This window comes from Balearica regulorum, chromosome 8, assembly GCF_011004875.1.
Source record: "Balearica regulorum gibbericeps isolate bBalReg1 chromosome 8, bBalReg1.pri, whole genome shotgun sequence".
Taxonomy (NCBI): domain Eukaryota; kingdom Metazoa; phylum Chordata; class Aves; order Gruiformes; family Gruidae; genus Balearica; species Balearica regulorum.
Window position 1 is genome coordinate 1,526,224 of NC_046191.1, and position 18,337 is coordinate 1,544,560.

The window sequence follows — 18,337 nt, forward strand, 5'->3', positions numbered from 1 at the left end:
ACTTTGCTTTCAAAATTTCTTCTAAAGCCTTGCTGCCGACACCACACTCCTGAAACTCCGGGAGGAACGACAAGCAGCCTCAACCCCCCCAGGCAGAGGTACTACAATTGCTCTTTATCATTTGTCCAGTGCCATTTTTTGGCACCTCAAGGATCGGGAGATCTCCAATCCTTGCTCCATACTTTGTGATTTAATGCCCGTTTTCCCAGAGACCTGTGACACAGATTACCTATTCCCTTTCTTGATTACATTAAGTGACTGGAAGATGGCTGCTATTTAAGAAGTGGCAATTTCTATTTTAGGAACACATATCTATCTCATGATTTGCATAATCTTGTTTTCAAAAAATGAATGAACAGAATTATTTCAGTTTTGCAACTACGTTTATTCTTAACCCCATGCCTATTGCTCCAGTTTGCACAAAGAGCAGAGAGTCTTGCAGAGCAAAGGGAGGGACTTCGACAGCCCAGGGATGGCCCGCCAACGCCATGAAGCTCTTCCACACCACCACAGTTCTAGGTAGTATTTTCCTCCAATAGGACGGAAGTTTCTATTGAAACCCAAATCAGGTTTTCAGAACGCACGAAAACAGGCCCTTTCCATCCTTGTTTCCAGGTGATCTTGATGAAAACCAGCACCACTTGCCCTATGACATTTCTGCAGATTCATGCTGTTCCCTCCCCTCTCGGCCCATTTTGCTTCCAGCATTTGATTCTAGTTCATACATTTTTGGACCAGCTTCCTGAAAAATGATTCCGCTTGGGAGTCTGGTCCTAACAGCAGTACGGGGCCACCAGACTCCTGATTTATCATTCTTAGAGCACAGTATGCTACAATGCAAAAACGGAGAATGATGTTGGTCATTTAAAACAAAGACTACAACATCAACCCACACCCGACCCACTCCTAAAAAAGACACACTGAATTCAGGAAGCATATATATATATTTCTTATGATCAAAATTCCAAATAGCACTTCTGAAAATTTTATTCTATTTATCTATGCAAAAGATTTCGAGTTTTAATTAAAAATCTAAGTCAAAACCATCTGTTTTCTCCTACGTAGCAATGTAAAGTAGTAAACATTAACAGGGTTACCACCATAACGGTAGAAGATAGTGAACTGTCTATAAACCAGACGTAGCCCCTTTGCCACACCTTTCTACTACTAGATGACATTTCAAAATTTGTTTGAAGTGAAATTATCTGAATTTTAATTAAAGCTACAGAAAATATCACCCTCATAAAATTGTAATCCCTGATTCAGCAGCACTATTTTTGCAGACTGTTCTTCCATGACTGAGGGAAGGTGGTTCCGCTCACGGGGTTTGACAGCGACAGGACAGGCTGTTTATTTATTATTTATTCATTTCACCATCAGCGCAGTAGCGAGTGTGACAGCATTAACTGGTTGTCCTACAAACGCACAAGCCCTCCCGAATAGCCCTAGCAGTGAGAGGTCTCAAAAGGGATGAGGCAGCAGCTGTTCTGCGTGGTGCTTCTCCCAACATCCTCCCCTTTCCTGCAGGATGACGTCAGTGAGCTCTCCCTAACACCGGGCACATTTTACCACGCGGTTTAAGCACCCTCATAGTGATTCTGCGAAGAGTCAATTCCTACAGCTAGAGCAGAAACACACCTAAAGGGAACAGCAACTTCATTGGTTTCGATACTGATACCAGAGGAAATGCCCGGAAGCTATTAAATCTCAGGGAACCTAATTCTCATCTTAGAGGCAGATTAGGGACAGAAAGTGCTTTTGGCGTCCGAAATTTACTTCTGCTAATAGCAATTTCTAATATTTGCAGGCTATAATGACAGTCATTAAGACATTAATACATAATTGACACAAGTATTTCTACTGAGACCACCAATTCATCCCACATCGAAGCATTCCAGCAGTAGCAACCAGCTTAGAGTGAGAATCATCAGTGACCTCGATCTGAACTGCCGACGAAGGATGTTGTATTATCAACGTTCACCTCAAGAACTTGGATAAATCTGTTCTACAAGGAAATGTGACCACGGCATGTGGCCACGATACAATAATGCCTTTTAAGTACAAGTTTAATGCCCCACGCACAGAGGACCCAAACCACCCAGGCTTTCTATTAAAAAATGGTGCGTTTCTTACCAGCTCAGAGAATTCATTATTGCCCAGATCAAGTCTCTCCAGTTGAGTCAGTTTGTGCATTGACCTGTAACAGATTAGGAAACATCTCAGATGAAATTTTTCCTTGCAAAACATCAGTCAGATTTTGTTTAGATAAAAATAAAGCTCAAATTATACTGTTATTGCAAAAAGAATTACAGCAGATTGACGCTGATGCAGACCAGAACAACACACTCCATCTTTAAGACATGAGCTAAAGTTCCTGAACTAAAAAGCTAGCAACGATAACTTCAGTATAAAAATAAACATAAAATTGTGGTATAATTTCGCATAGTTGCTCAAGGAAAATGACCCATCTTGTATTTGTAAGCAACTGAAAGCAATATAAATTGTGACATTTTTGATACACATTTATAAATTTGTTATCAACTTCTTTATAAACCACTAGAAAGTGTTTTGGCTGTTCGTAACAAAAGCACCAAGTATGGCTGTTACCTCCCTGAAGCTGTACCTAACTACAGTCGCGCCGGAACGCCCCTTCGCGCCAAGGACCGGCGCAAATCCTGCGTGCGAACGGAGTTAAGCTCCGGTGAGGTTTGCGCTGAGCGCGTGGGCTGGGCTAGCAGAATGCACGGAGCGAGGGGTGCCCTCCTCTTTGGGTTCCCTTTCAGTAGTAAGCAAACAAACCGTCAGACGGGTAAGCCGTGGTATTTAGTGACGCTTGCTGTCCGCCGGCGGCTGAGGAAAAACTCTGCCGTTAGTAAGGGGATGAAGAGCAGAAGGCGGATTTTTAATTAACGAGCAACGTGAGCTTCAAGCTGCAAAGGCAGGCACTGGTGTCCGTGCACGGGGCAGGGCAGGGAGGGGGTGAGCTCCGCGACACGCGGGTGCCTGGGAGCAGCGCGCCCTGCTCAGCACTGTGCTCAGCACCATGCTCAGCACCGCGCTCAGCACCGCGCACGGCCGGGCAGCAGCTCCGCTGAAGGCAAGAAGGGCTTCGCGCAGCCTCTCGTGCGAAATACCACGTGAAATGACAGCAAAATCAGCCAAAGCAGCTTATTCTTCTTCACGGCATTATAAAAGAAAGAGTCACGTGAGAACGTATCGGGAGAAGGCAAACCGTTAACACCCGCCGTGCTTTATGCAGTAAAGGGCTTCAAATGAGGAACAACCTGGAGTTACGTCTGTGACTGATCACCACGGACCAGCAACAAAAGGCACTTCTACTGCCCGGGCTCAGGTGACTCAAACAGTGAAATAAGAGGAAAAGCGAGAAATTGCTCAAAATACCGCCATTAAATTCTTCCTTTACTGAAGTCAATGGGATAAATCTCCCAGGTTTATCTCCGAACCTGTGCTGTGAGAAAACCTGGTTATCCCAAGCACAGCTTAAGCGGCAGAGAGCCCAGCAGATGGGGCTGCCTGGTAGAAGCATTTAGAATCTACCCGTTCTGAATATAGGCAAACTTCTCAGAAATACGCAGAAGTTTTAAAAACCGTACTCAGAAAAGGTGACAGCAGAAGCACTGACTCCAAGAAGCAATCCCAACGCAGCAACGATCTGTTAAAACGAGAGGGGGATTGCCGAGCAGGAGTTGAAGGACTGAGCACGCTGAAAGGGTGGCAGGGCTGAGGCTGCCTGAACGGAACGGACCTTCGGCACTTGGGCGGTGTCCAGCTTTGCCCAGGTTGGAAAAAAAATCAGATTTTTCTGAACTAATTTACTGCTGATACACATGTACTATTTGGTACTTCAGGCCTTTCCAAAATGATAGAAATTCGTATTTGTATGAAATGAAGACTAGGAAGTTGTATTCAAAATTACTATGACATTGGAGAATAAGAACGATTTCATCATTTGAATATATCAATCTTGATTTTTTATAATGGTTGACTTTTAAAATGAGTAAAGGATTTAAAATAGTGCACTCAATACCCTTGCTTTGTATTTTAAAAGGTTATTAAATTTAAACCAAATGGCTTTACAAATACTCCATAAAGCTTTCGCTCATTTTGTAGAAAAGGGAGTAGTTACGAGGGGAGCCCTGCAGGACTCGGCCCGCCAGCTCTGCCCCCCCACAGCACCCAGTGCTGCGAGGGGTGCAGGGTGCCCGGGCCAGGACCTGCCCAAACACCGTGGGCTCCCCTGTTCCGCATCAAGTTCAAGGTTAAGAAATTAATGACCGCCTTTCCTTCCGTGAACAAAACCAGAACAGGATATTACCTCCACGGCAGAATTTCTCTTTAAGCCCTGGTAGAGCGATACGCTCTGAACACCTTACTGGATCTGGTGGCGGTGGCAAAAAAAGCAGATAAAATAATGAAGTAGTTTAGCATTAACTGCAGCAGTTGGTTCAGAGGCCGCCCAATGTAATCAGAGCGGATCCTAACCCAAAACTTAGCATAATCTTAATCGATGGGATCTCAAATATTGACCGTTTTATCTCTGCAACTTGAATCGGAAGTAAAACTGATTATCAAAGGTGCTATGGCTAAAAACCACAGACCTGTTTTAACGTTAAAGTTGTGGAAAAATGAGGTTGTGACGGGGGTAGATAGAGAACACCTCTGCATATTTATTGCAGGCTAACTTTACTTTTAGTTTTCTAAACAGGAAAAAAAAAATCACAGAACTATAACTGCCAATCTTCAATAGTAGCACGAAGCATTTTCTCTAGATGTATGTTAGCAAAATCAAAAAACATGCAGATAAACAAATACTCCGCTCTCAAGTTTAAGAAGTTATATACTTTATGAGATTTCTTTAATTAAACAGACACTTTGACTGACCTACTGTGTTTCCTTCCCATTCAGCATAACTCCAAGGAATGAATCTTACGGCCACAAATTAAGATCAGGCATCAGATGCGCTTCTGTACGTTAGGGCAATTAACGTTCTGCGCAGAGAAGTCGTTAAAATCTATCTAAGCCTCTTAGGCAAAGAGTTCACCACCGAACCAAACGAATAATTCCTTCTGCTAGAACCTGCTGGCTTTCCTCGTTAGGCTGTTGCCTTTCATCTCGCATAGGCCGCGGTATTTTCAAACAGAGGAAATTTCAGCCTGGTAAGGCGATAACCACCGGTGCACTTACACAACAAGTTTGGGAAGTGCCATGCCAAGTCCCGACGTCCTTCGGAACGGGTGTTACCCGCACTGTGACACCACTGGCGATGCCACCAGGGGACATTATCCTGTACCACTGATTTCTGCGGTGCCCTCGCCGTTACAGTATGCCTGCCCTCACCTCCACGGCTTTCTAAAATGTTCTCCTAAGTGTTCATCTTCCTACTTGTTCATTACTGGTCTTTTTTGGTCCAGTTTTGCACAATCTCAGTTTCCTAGCGAGTCTTTGAAACCTAGCAAACATGTTATTTCTGCTGGTCACTTGGTGTTTTGGAAGTATCTAGAAACAGTCACAGGTTACTTTAAGAATCATTTCATCTTTCCATGCTGACAGTCACCCTAACGGAGATTGATTCATGATAACTTTTTAACGCTTTCTGCTAGTTCACCTATTTCATACTCACTCAAGTTCACTGTTGTATGTGGTTTCTTTATATTTTTGTCTTTTTCCTGTCCCACAGCTATTCCACGTCTCTTTTCCAATGTATTTTCCAGCCCATTTGATCAATGTTCACAAATATCTTTCAAACAGGAAAGCGACAGATGATACTTTTTGCTTGTTTGCTAAAATAAACGGTAGCTGCCCACACAGCTCTGAAGGGGTTAGCACCGAAATGAGAACCAAGTGAAAAAGTAACAACAAATTTTTGACTACAAGGCACAAAGCGAGATGTCGTAGTTTAAGCATGGAGGAGTTAAATCTGACACTATCCCAAAGCAGCATTTACCACTATAGCTATGATCAGTCCAGACTGAGCACAGACTCTTAAACAGAAAGGGACTTTCTATGTACTCTACACAGACCCCACTGTAGTAATAAAAATCTTGACTCGTGCTCCCCAATTCCCAACTTGCTGCTTACTGCATTTTTGTTCTTAGAGTATTCATTACTTTGAATTATTCTTGCTATAAAACCAGAAGGCATAATGAAAATACTTTATCTTTTCATAGTAAGCCCTTAGTATGCAAGAGGATCCGGCAGGCTGGGAGCCATTCAAGCAATAAGCATCCACCAGCAGAGCAGACGAGGATGGTCAAGAAGGATAATGAGGTCACCGGGACAAAGCAAATGGTTCACACTCTCCCCCAAAGGACCCATTTCGTATTACAATCTCCACTAAAATAACAGTGAAAAATGTTTTTAACCCCTCTGGTGCCCCAACTGCACTGTGCTTCCCTTCGGAGACGTCTTGCACAAGCTGAGTGACGTGTTACACACGCAGAGGAAAGCTGAGCGCATTGAACAAGGAGGCCAGACGCTCAAGCCAAGCTCAGCCACGCTCCCTGGCTCTGCCGCAACGCAGTCGTCCCTGGAAAAGTCTGCCGTTGGTCTAACCGACTCCTCCTAACGCTTCCACGTTGTGTCTTAATTGATTTGTTACTAATCCAGTTCAGACTTCTGCCATTTAGATACAAGTTGTAAATATCATATACAAATTTTTAAATTAATTGAACTCAATGGAGTAAGTAATTACATTTATAATTGCAAACTTGATGACTATGGACGCTCTTATTACCATCCAAAATCTCATTAACTTTAGGAGAGTTCTTTACACTAACGTGTGTGCTCCCCGCCAGCAAGTGTTCGCAAGACTGGGCTCAAGAGCTTTCTAAAAATGATGACACTTATTTATCCACAATTTACCTGTTGCTGTTTTGGAAATCAAAGCATTTTTGCTTAAAACAAACCAATTGGGCCCCTTTGAAGACGAGCCACTCGGTAGGCAGCAAGGCAGTGCACACGCTCTCAGCCTGGACGATAAAGTCACGAAAAGCATTTAAACATTCCCAAGTTCCTTTAACAAACCCTGACGGCAGGTTTCACTCCGTTTTACGCCACAGGAAACACATTTCGGCATGCGAGCATCGCCAGATTACAGTCCTTCACACTTGCAGACGTTGCACGTTTTTCAGTTACAGGATTCACGCCATGCACACCAGCGCTCCGTAGTGCAACGCTCTCACCATTAACACCCAGGACACGCGACGTACATCGTTAATCGACCGTACGGAGTTGTCTCTCACAGGCAGCATCGCTTGTGACTGTCGCTCCGCGCTACGGCCGCTAACAGCTCCTAGGGACCGGGGGTCCCCGTGCCCATGCCAAGCCCCAGCGCGGCAGTACCTGCGGCAGGAGCCGTCCCCATCCGCAGTACTCCTCCTATTTACCCTAAAACATCCGTGACGCTCTTCAAAGGTGAAATGAATGGTAATCTAAGCGACAATCGAGGTGGAAAAGGTGTATTTCATACTGTGCTCCGCCTTCGACCGACTTCTTTAATTTAAAAGGTTTGGTTTGGACTACTGTAAATTCATCATAAAAGGCAACTTTTAAACGTGACTTTGTGTAATTTCTAGTGTCAGATGCACAGTTTCGGAACTGTAACATTTATCTGGGGGCAGATTAATTCCAGTGAGCTGGTACGATATCAAAAGATAAAGCACACTGCCAAGCGTACCCAATGGAATATTATATGAGATTTTTCATTACCTGGTGATATTTTTAGCTCTCTCATGTAATTACTTATATTTTTCTTATGAAAAGATTCATTGTATTTTTTATGTGGGGTCATTTTATAAAGGTGGAACAGGAAAGGTGCAATTATGAGTAATGCTCAGTTAAATATTCATTGCTTAAATGATGCAATGTAATATAATTAATGTGCTAATAAAGCTTGCAGCCAAAATTTTCACATCAATCTCTATCCAAATTGCATTTGGATCTATTCTTCCATCCGTAAGTAACTGCAGGAGTTACATGGAGACGATCAGATTCTCGGCTATGGCTGTGGACCCCACGATAGGTTCAGGATCAGACTAATCTTTTTTAAATTATTTTTAAACACAATAACGGAACATGGTTCTCGAAAAACCACAAATGCATGAAAACCAGGACAGAGAGGAGCTTAGAGAGATTACTGAATACTTAGTAAAAAACTGACATTGCTCACAAGTTTTAAAACATTCACACTCCATAAATTATAACTCACATTATACAATTCAGTTTTATCAATTATAATTCATGGTAATCGCATACATCGCCCAACAGAACTTGCTCATGTTTGGTTCTCTTGCATGTTTGGTTTTGGCTGCCTTATTTAGAAGACACCGCTCTACACACTAAACGCTTTGAATAACCAGGGAAAAGCCTGGCGTTTACAGCTTCTGGCAGAAGAAATGAGTCAACTGCCGTAAATCACGTTAACGGAGTCACGGTATTCTCATCAAAAGCCTGGTCAGCTTTCTGACAGGCAGGAGATGGTGACTGCATGAAGGTCCATCCAACCCCTCGCTCGCGAGCTTCTAAGCACATCTGAATTACTCGCACATACGAAGAGCTGTATTCATAAATAACAAAAATAGCTCTAACAGGTAAAAAAATCACGAGTGAAAAGCAATTGTCAGAGACACAACTAGGTTTACACAACGATAAATACAACGAAAGAGGCAATATAATACCACTAAACAACTAATGCATGCTTCTTGTACCTCATACTTCTGCAAAGGTAGGACTGAGACGTAACGGTTACACACTATTGCCTTGTGCAACAACGTACAGAATTACATTTTCATTTGAGCTGCTGATAAATGGACACCATTATTTTCTGAAGAAATAAAAAGCAAATAAAGGCAAATATTACTGCCATTACTGGATTATGTGCTGCGTTCATCTCAAGTAATATTTTCTCACACTTTTGCTGTACACAGTAGCCTTTATTTCAAAGTTGTTAAAACGTCACATTCAGGAGTCTCTACCAGTTTCAGTGTTTTAAACCTTGCAATGTAACTTTAAATTCATTAACGAATCAGTTTGGGCATTACATTGTAAAATTCATACTTAATGGTAATAGTTTACCTGTTGCAGAGTAGTTAAATCTTAACCAGGGCTAAAGCATTACATGACACAATCACAAAGAGCTATTTACTGAGACATCACTTAACGGATTACAAAGAAAACTTAGTTTTCAGTGAATCTCAAGATAACTTATATAATTTCTAGAATGTAGAACATGCATGGTATAAAGCGAAGGACCAAAAGTATAAATCAATCTGCCATAAAGTATTGAACCTATATATTATCCAGGCTTCAAAATAACCGAGCATGTTTAAAAACTGTTTTTGAGGACGCAAAATATTGTTACACATGGACTGAAATATATAACAGAGAAAATATCTAAAATAATGTACATAATATGCATCCTAATGCCTATTTCACCTTTAACTACCACAAAAATAACCATTTCAACTTTTAATTCCATTGAAGAACTTAAAGACTTTACAATCTGCAGCATCAACGCACAAATCAGCAAATACAGCAGAGACCAGAGGACGATGCCCAAAGCAATTAAGTCTCTGAAGCCTAAGGAACTCCAGAAGCTCTCCGCCAGTCATGGAAGCGTGCTGCTTTGCTGCTTTTCTATGGCGTGTTCTCACCACGAAGGGGAGTTCGGAGCCGCTGGGCAAAACGCAGGGCTGTACTAACGTTACTTGGGTGAGGCATATGGAAATCCACCCAGCGTAATCATCTGGATTAACCATCCTGGACTAAGAGGCAGCTTCCATCCGCCTTTGTGTACCAGAACTGTTTGGTGTCATAATAGAGTTTGGGAGAACTACCTCAACACAGTCTACTCGTGCTGATGCTCCTGCTGCTGCCATTTCTGGTGCCCGAAAAGCTGCTGACTCCACATCCTCTGCTGTTCGAGCCACTGTACACTCTCAGGCGATGGGCAAGGGCACTCTCCATCTTCAAATGCTAAGGTGAGAAAAATCAATTTCAATGCCCAAAAGACGGAACTGCCGGTGCAGAAGGCGTCTAAACACAACCAATGCATCTATGGCACTGACGACTTGTGAGCCGTTACCTAAGTCTGTATGGAGGGCCTAAAATAAAAAAGCACCACAAAGACAAGAGTCCTACATACAGAAACTGGAAATCAAGCCTTTCATAATCCAGCCATAACAAAAACACATGGACACCCAATTTCAGGAAAAATGTTTGTGTGCAAAAGGTAAGATTGTAAAAATATACCACCGACTTAAAATATTGCCTTCCACATAGGATCCTAAATTCCCAGCAGTTTTGTTTATGGTGGAAATGGATCAGATGTCTAAAATTAATCCTTTAGTTCAGGACCCAGTTATGAACCGCTCTACAACTGGAAAGGTTTGCTCATCGGACTGCAGAGAAAGAGGAAATCTCCGTTTTGACTCTCGTTCACACACACAAATTTCTTTCCAAACACAGCTTTTCCATCGTTGGGGAACGGCATTCTAAATTTCAGTTCAGATTCACTTCTGCTTAACTGATTACATGAATAAACAGAATGCAGAGAAAATGTCATTAGCCAGTGCAACGCTCCTGGCAATATCAAGACTTTATGAATACATTTTTTACCTTTTTTTTTTTTATCCCCTCCAAAACTAATTTTTTCTCTTATTTTGCATCTGCTTTCTGGATTCCTCCAGATCCTTCCTGATAACTGGCTTTGCAGAGTTAAAAACAAGGTTAACACATGATTGCATTTTCTAGACTAAATTACGTGAGAGTCCACCTTACCTGGTGCACAGATTTTCTCACGATGAGCTTTGGCACATTAAGTCACAGGGTAAATACACCCTAGCAGTCACTAAACCTTGGAGCCAAATTCACATCTAGTAAACTATATGTAGGTCTGATGAGATCAAGGATTTTGCTATCAGATGTCTGCATTTGGACAAAGAAATGCAATGTATCGGTAGCTCCAATATAAAATTCGCTCCATGTTCTAGGACAAACACACCTGTCTAACACTTCTGAACCCAGGACGCGTGGCAGTTCTCGAAATTCAAAACCACTGAACCTGAGCAAGGGTGACTGTACCACCCACTGCCACAACGGTCACCTCACCCGCTTTGCTTAAAAGATTTGGTATTTGGTAAATAATGTCTGTGACAACTCATATTTTGTTTACAGTGTGATAAAACAGTGGAAAGTAAACAAGTGATTTGTAGACACTGCAGTACTGATCAACTTGATCGTACTATTAAATTAATATAAAATGCCTAGTACTTGGGATCTGGGCCTGCACCTTCTTGAAGACAAAGGAGAAGTGGGCGCTGGGTTTCCCACTTCCAAAAGCTGACTAAAATTAACCTATGTTTCATCAGGATATACAATATATTATTCCCATCTCTGGAGAATTTGGCACATGCTTTGTACTCTTACGTACTAGTTTTGCACGGAATGAACGACCGTAAATTAAAGACAGACCTAGTTTTAGCCTGCAAGACTGAAAATGCTGTTTTGGCCCAGTTTTCCCATTTCCTTTGCCAGAGAGCAGGAAGAAGACCTAAGTTAAGATGCTGAATAATTAACAGGGATGGATCCAGTTCAAAGAGTGTTAATGAATATCTGATGACTACAAGTTAACTGAATCAGCTAACCCAAAAAATAAGAGTAAAAGAATTTTACTCTCAATACAGGTTTTTTATTTAGTAGTCCTTTTGATTCCTGTTTCTACTAAAATATGGCCTAAAGACAGCGTAAACACACATAAAACCCAGGATTGTTTCTAAAGGGAAAGCCAGAGAAATAAAATGGGGATGTGCTAGAAAAAGAGAAGGATCAATCTGAGATGACAAATGTCATGATTCGATAACTATCCAGATATTAATTGAGGAAGAAGGATGGAAGTAGTCAGAGATGGCAAGGAGTGCCTCAGAAAATGAAAAAAAGCAGAAGGAGAACCCCTGTTGTCACCCATGAAATATCTGTACGTAGTTATGGTCATGCCCTCTCAGAAGAATGGTTGATCTCTTCATAGGTAATCTCCAGTAGTTTTAACTGTAGACGTAGAGTTTGTAAGACCTGGGAGATCCCTACTCACAGGCTCTCCAAGACAGTTACCTTAGCACACTATTAGCAAGGTGTTTGCCAACTGGGCTAGGGAGAACATGACAAGCAAATGAACCCCATCTGGTACACACCACACTTTGGGGAACCTGTGCCAAGGAGGAGCCCAGTGCAAGAGACGTTGCTTTAAAGGAAAAAAAGAGAGCAACTGCAGGGCCACAACGCGATCTTACTCAGTTACTGGAGAACTGTTAACGGTAGGCAGAGAGATGATGTTCCGTTACCAAGTATGACAAATATGGGCAAGCTCTGTTGCACAACCCAACGAAAGGAAGCTGCAACACAGAGCCTGTGGGCTTTGAACCTGGCCACTGGAGACACCGAGATGGGAGAAGCACGGAAACGCCATACCTACTGAAAAGACGGCTACAAGGCATAATACTGGATATAACTGGTGAGTATCATCTACAAATGTCTTTCAATAGGAAATACAAAACCTAATAGTTCATAAAAGAACGCACTGGCCAGCTACAGGAAAATGTAATTGTGATAAAGAACTAACGACCATTGTAATTTATTCAGACATACGCACTCTGCAGTTTTTCACAAGTAATCGTCAATCACTTTTTATACGTGTTAGAATATAAGCAGTTGAAAGTCATCAAGTTTTGCATGATTATTTCTATTTTCCTGATTACATAAATAAAATGAAGTGAGTTCTTCAAGGCTTGAGGGAAACGGCGGCACAAGGCAACCTTTGATCACAGCTCAGGCCTGGCTGCTTGCTGGCCCGTAGGGAACTTCCGATGGGCTGCAAGAACTCGGGGCACAGGACATCCCCTCCCTCGCATGGGAGGGACAAACGGCCACCGCGGAGGTTCACAGCCCACAGCACCTGCAGGTACAGGTCCTGCACTTTGGTACGGCTGAGGATGGCAACAACTAAAAATGTCATTCGACATGTGTTCAGCTCAGAACCATCCATCCTTCACCCAACAAGCTCTGAAACAACAGAAACACACTGTCCCAGGGCATCAGGTTGAGCCACTACTCAAGGACAACACAGGAGTGACATACGGCGCGGTGCGTGCAGACACTGCGAGGAGGCGCGTGTTACCTGCAGGTCAACGCCGATCAGTACTGCAGCTGAGACACCTGCTTCTGGGGTCTCCTGCTCCAGACAAGGTCTCCAATGGTCATGGCAGGCAAAAACCCCATCCTGTTCCCAGTGCCTCCAGCAGACATCTTCTCTCTATTTAATTCCTCTTGCAGTTTGAATTGTGTGCAGGCGTTTTTACTCTGTACAGGTTTTTTTCAATCAAATAAAATTAAAGGTGTTCTGAGTGTAATGAGCAATTTCCTTGCATACCATATAACAACCGTACCTGAGAAAGCAGAGCACAAAGTCTAAGCATAACCAAATTAGATCTCATTAATAACAGCCAGAGTGAACTCAGCGTGTGTTCAGCTCCCCGTTGTTCAGGGAGGAGCTCAGCGTTCTGCTATAATTAAGAACAAAATGAGTGTAAGGTGGGCTAGGGTGATTCTCCATGGTTATAAATGTTCTCCCCTCCCACCACCTTTATCTGAAATTTAACCCTACCAGTCAGATATAAACTCTTCTGAAAAAATACATCACTTCTGCATCCGTTAAATGGAAGTTTTAAAGAAACAAATAAGTGATAAATAAACAGAAAACACCAGGATTATCCCAGATGGCAGAAGCAGTACTAGTGTGTGGTCACTGCAACACAAGGAGTTCTAGCGATACCTTCTCCCAGAGTGTCCCTTACAGCACACATGGCAAACAAAACCCAAACAGTACTGCCTTCAGACAAGCATAATTAAAGTAATTTTTCAGACAAGTTTGACCCACTAGATATGTTGGAGAAGCATTCTTACAGTAAGAAAACAATATAATATATTTTTCTGCATCTTCTCTGAGCAGCAAATATATTTAGCTTAAAAAAGCCTGAAGGGAAGATACGTAGTAGTAGTTGCTTATTAAAATATTGGCAGTATTTTAATAATGGAGTGCCAAAGTAGTAAGTCTTCTGGAATATGTTTTATTAAACTCAGCCAGAGTTACTATTTGAAGAAAAGAGGTCATCATGAATGATGAAACAGTTGTAATCTCGAAGTGTGGGAAACAGTTTACATCTTCATAATAAACTCAGAAGAAAGTGGAACAGCATTTCAAAAAATAGCAGTCCAAAGCTAAGCTTTTAAACCTATATTTAGATGCCTCTGGACAGATTCTCAGCTGATATAAATTGTCTGTTCCACTGACTTCAACACGCTTGAGACAACCTGCGATTTTTGCAAATCTACTTCCTAAAACGGGATTTTGGAAGTGATAAGGATGTTAGGAATGTGAACGTTACTCAGGTCAACGGGACTGATGTTCTTCAGTCACAAGAATGCTTTTGGCAACTCCATTTCCAGGTTAATGGAAAGAATACCCATGACTTTTATGCAGCAACCCTCCCATCTGGAAAAAGGTAACGGATTGTGATGTTTTTGAGGTCTGAACATCCTTCTGAACCTTTACTGGCTCGTTCCCGCTGAGATGAAACTAAGGCAGCAGCAAGGCCACCTAGGCAGTCTTGTTCATACCTGTCTCAGAAAGTCAAAGTGGTACGGAACTAGGGAGCAAGGAAAAATAACTTCACCTGACAGTGTTTCAAACAGTATTTTGATAAATCACCAAAGATGCTTTTAAGTGATATATGTCAGTTTTTATACTAAAACGATTATTTTAGAGGAATGTCAGTGTTCGATACACACATTGTATCTAGACAAGAAGTGATTCATCTGTTTTATTCTGCTTACTTTCTCAATTTGGAATAAAGTCTTAGCTACCGAAGGGCGTAAGAGTTGTAACTCTCTACAGGTTGAAGTACTTCCAATGCAAACTTAACCTCTGCAAAACATCTATCATTATTTTATATGTATTCTGCCAAGGAAGAATCTAGTCTACTTCACTTTATATGGTTTTAAAAACAAATGCCCGAGTGTTTTTTACACAGTTTTTATGATGCTGCTTAGAAACCTTGATCCTTTGAGTCTCCTTATACACAGTCGCACCACATTTAAGAAATAACCAGCATAAATAAGAGTTACAAGTAATTGCAACAAATACGTATTTATGATTATTACAACAGGAATGGGACAACCCCCACCACTTTGCCCTGTTTCCGTCTGATTTTTTTGCTAGACATTCGGTACTTGGGGATAACCGGCACATCAATCTGGTGCAGACCTACGTGGTAGCTTGGTAGTGGAATCAATTAGAAGTTTGGCATTCCCAGTGCAGCATTTAATATTCTGGCTTATTTTTTCAGGTGTGAAAGAGTTATAGTTTTGCTAAATGATTGGCCAGGGAATAAAAGAAATAATAACCCATGACTGAAATTTTTTTTTTTATTTAATCGGTTTGTAAAATAAAATTAATTAATTACCCAAGGCCGGAGGGAAAAGGAACATGTGTACTCCCCACCACCACTTTATAAAGCTTCTACTTTCTATGGTTCTACCTCTAAATTTTGGGGGAAAGAAAGAAATGGAAAGGAAAAAAGAAATGGAAAGAAAGAAAGAAATGGAAGGAAAGAATGTTAGAGAAAAATGTCAATTTTTCACATATTTACAGAAAAAATAAAAGAACACTTGGAATTCAAAGGAAGAAAAAATTCCATTTTATGGAATTTCATAAGAGTGAATTCTTCTGGGAGAAAAAAGGGATTCACCGCCTCCCCTTAAGTTTTTGTTACAGTAAATATTTAACTGGGAAGCCTCAACAGATAGTTTCATTATATATGCACAAAAAAGATTATTTTCACACCTTCACTCGTTATCCAGAAGAAACAACTTAATAGATGGCATCCTTCTTGTTTCCATTTCTCTTTGAAATATTTTTCTTGGAAACTTCAGATGAGATTGACCTTCTGTGCTTTCAAATTATTGGAAGAAAACGTATCCATTGCCCTTTATCAAGGAAGATATTCAAGCATTGATAGTAAAATATTCTACAAAACCAGATTTATTTTCCATAGAATTTTTGAGAACCACTCCTGTGTTCTAGTGGAACTAGAATGCACAGAAGTGCTGTTGTAATGTAAATAGTGGCAGTTAAAACCCAGACAGAGATTCATTACAACTTGAGACATTTGCAGAAAAAAGCAAACGAGAAGGTTACCAACTTTACATTGCATTGCCTACAATAGGTAAGCCTAAACAATGATTTTTCAAGTAAAGTCTGAATTTCGACATCAAACATACTTATTAGCAGCAATTCTCAGAAACAAGACTGTGTGGCTTAAAACATACTGCCTGTATTTTCACAGTTATATTTTATTACAATCAAAGCCTAAAAATGTGCAACAAAGAATAAAAACCATTGGTTTACATTTGAAGACGAAAACACATCGATAGAAAATGGCTAATTTTAACAAAAGGAAAAAAGCCCAACCCTATCATCATCGTCACCATCGCCATAAAGCCCTTTTATTCCCGACTCAAACCAGGAGGGAAATTCCAGGTATGCAGTATTTTGGCAAAGTGGGAAGATTCCACTAAAACAATTGCAAACCGAGGGGACAGAGATAATTGGAAAATAAGTATCTTTCAGAATATACTGATTTGAACCAACAAAGAACAATGGCACAATGCGTGCAAACATCTTCAAAGGAATATCAAAGTGCTGATCAACACAAAGAATCTTCCAATGCAGTTACATCATTTGTGATAAAAACTTACCATTTCTGGTTGATTTCAGCCAATTTACTTAATACCACCAAAATTTGCCTTACGCAGAGAGGAGAACGGATGGGGCAATACACCAAGCTGGAACCGCCAGCACTGCAACACGTGCCACTGAAGCTCAATCCTTCCACAATGTTCTGGTGAAAACCAGGAGGAGGTGTGACGGGCCGGCCAGGGCAGCCGGGATGCGCGTCCCAGCGTGTCCTGCCTGGGGACACCCATCGCCGAGTGCACGTCCCCAGCCAGCTCCTCTGGCAGCTGTGGGACAGGGATCAGCCCGGGCGGTCCCCCACCTCCTGCCACCACCAACCTGCGCCGAGGACATCCACCCCCAAGCCCAAAGCGCTGCTTTTGTCCTTCTGCAAAATGGGGAGCGATGCTTTTCAATCTTAAGAGGAGGAGGGAGAAGGTACTGATGACTCTGACACTTTGGCAACTTCTCATTCTCCCCCTCTCATGGCCACTTATCCTCAGCTGCTCCCTGCCAACCACCCAACTCCGTCCCTTGCCCCGGCAGAAGAAATAGCTCTCTTCCCAGCTGCCGACACCAACACATCCCCCTCAACTCCTCTTTCCTTAGATTAAGTCACACATTATTTTTAGGGCCCTTCCATAAAATACACTCTGCAGTCATTAGTTGTCCTATCAGATCAGGACCTTCTTCAGCTCTTCCCCATCCTCGTTTCATCTAGAGCTTTTCCAAATGAGGTCTCCCGCACTTTCTACACAATGTTACAAATACTTCTTTGTCTGTAGTGAAAATACCTTGACAAAGAGCGTTTGGCATTGTCATGGCTCTGTTAGATCGATGACTCATCATCGGTCATTTTACATCCTACTAATACACTCATGTCTTTTTTTTCCCCATATGATTTCTGATTGAAGAACTCCTAATTTATAACATAAATTCCTATGAGTCCCTCGGTACATGACCTTGCACACTGTACTATTAAATTTCACCCAGTTTTTAATTCCTCGCTTCTGCAGAATTTCACAGTTCTCCCAGTTTCAGAGGCTGTACTTGAGAACTTGACCTACAAATTTTACTCTTCACAAAGCAAATTAATTCTGAGCAATAGCTGAAGACCAAAAGAAATCCTGTTTTTTCCCTAACATTAGCTGCTAGGGACGTCTCCATTGTACATTATTTCCTAATGGCACGGTATTGCAGAAAAACAATAGCTGTAATACCTACTGTCAAGAACACCAAAGAAGAGACGAGAAGCCACAGCTTCAGTTGGTAAACAGTGAGTCATTAGGATGAGTACAACAAATACAAGTATTTTCTCATCAATTACCAGCACCTACAGTTTCTCAGACCCCAGTGACTCACCATTTACAAATGCAGGTTCTACAATTTTTAAATATTACAAATCTCTTCTGAAAGAAATCCCACAAAAGCCTGAAAAGGTGTTTTCCTCAGCCCAAACAGCTCTAAAAGCAAAGATCATACTAACCACTTGAATCTACTGAAAGGTTTTTGAAAAAATATGGGCAGGCTGCC

At 41.7% G+C, this 18,337-nt stretch overlaps 1 protein-coding gene across 5 annotated transcripts in view; it reads right to left on the minus strand.

Annotated features, from left to right (window-relative positions):
• LRRC7 (leucine rich repeat containing 7) overlaps window positions 1-18,337 on the minus strand; it is a 170,139-nt gene that overhangs the window by 60,245 nt on the left and 91,557 nt on the right. For 4 of the 5 annotated variants that reach the window (XR_012836467.1, XM_075759119.1, XM_075759118.1 and 1 more), the window contains exon 7: window positions 2,134-2,197. Coding sequence is in view for 4 of the 5 variants with exons in the window: in XM_075759119.1 (XP_075615234.1) it covers window positions 2,134-2,197 (64 nt within the window). In the remaining variant the exon portion in view is untranslated. Of the gene's footprint in view, window positions 1-2,133; window positions 2,198-9,868; window positions 9,994-18,337 lie in introns of those variants that run through there. The other variant, XM_075759121.1, reaches the window with a different exon arrangement.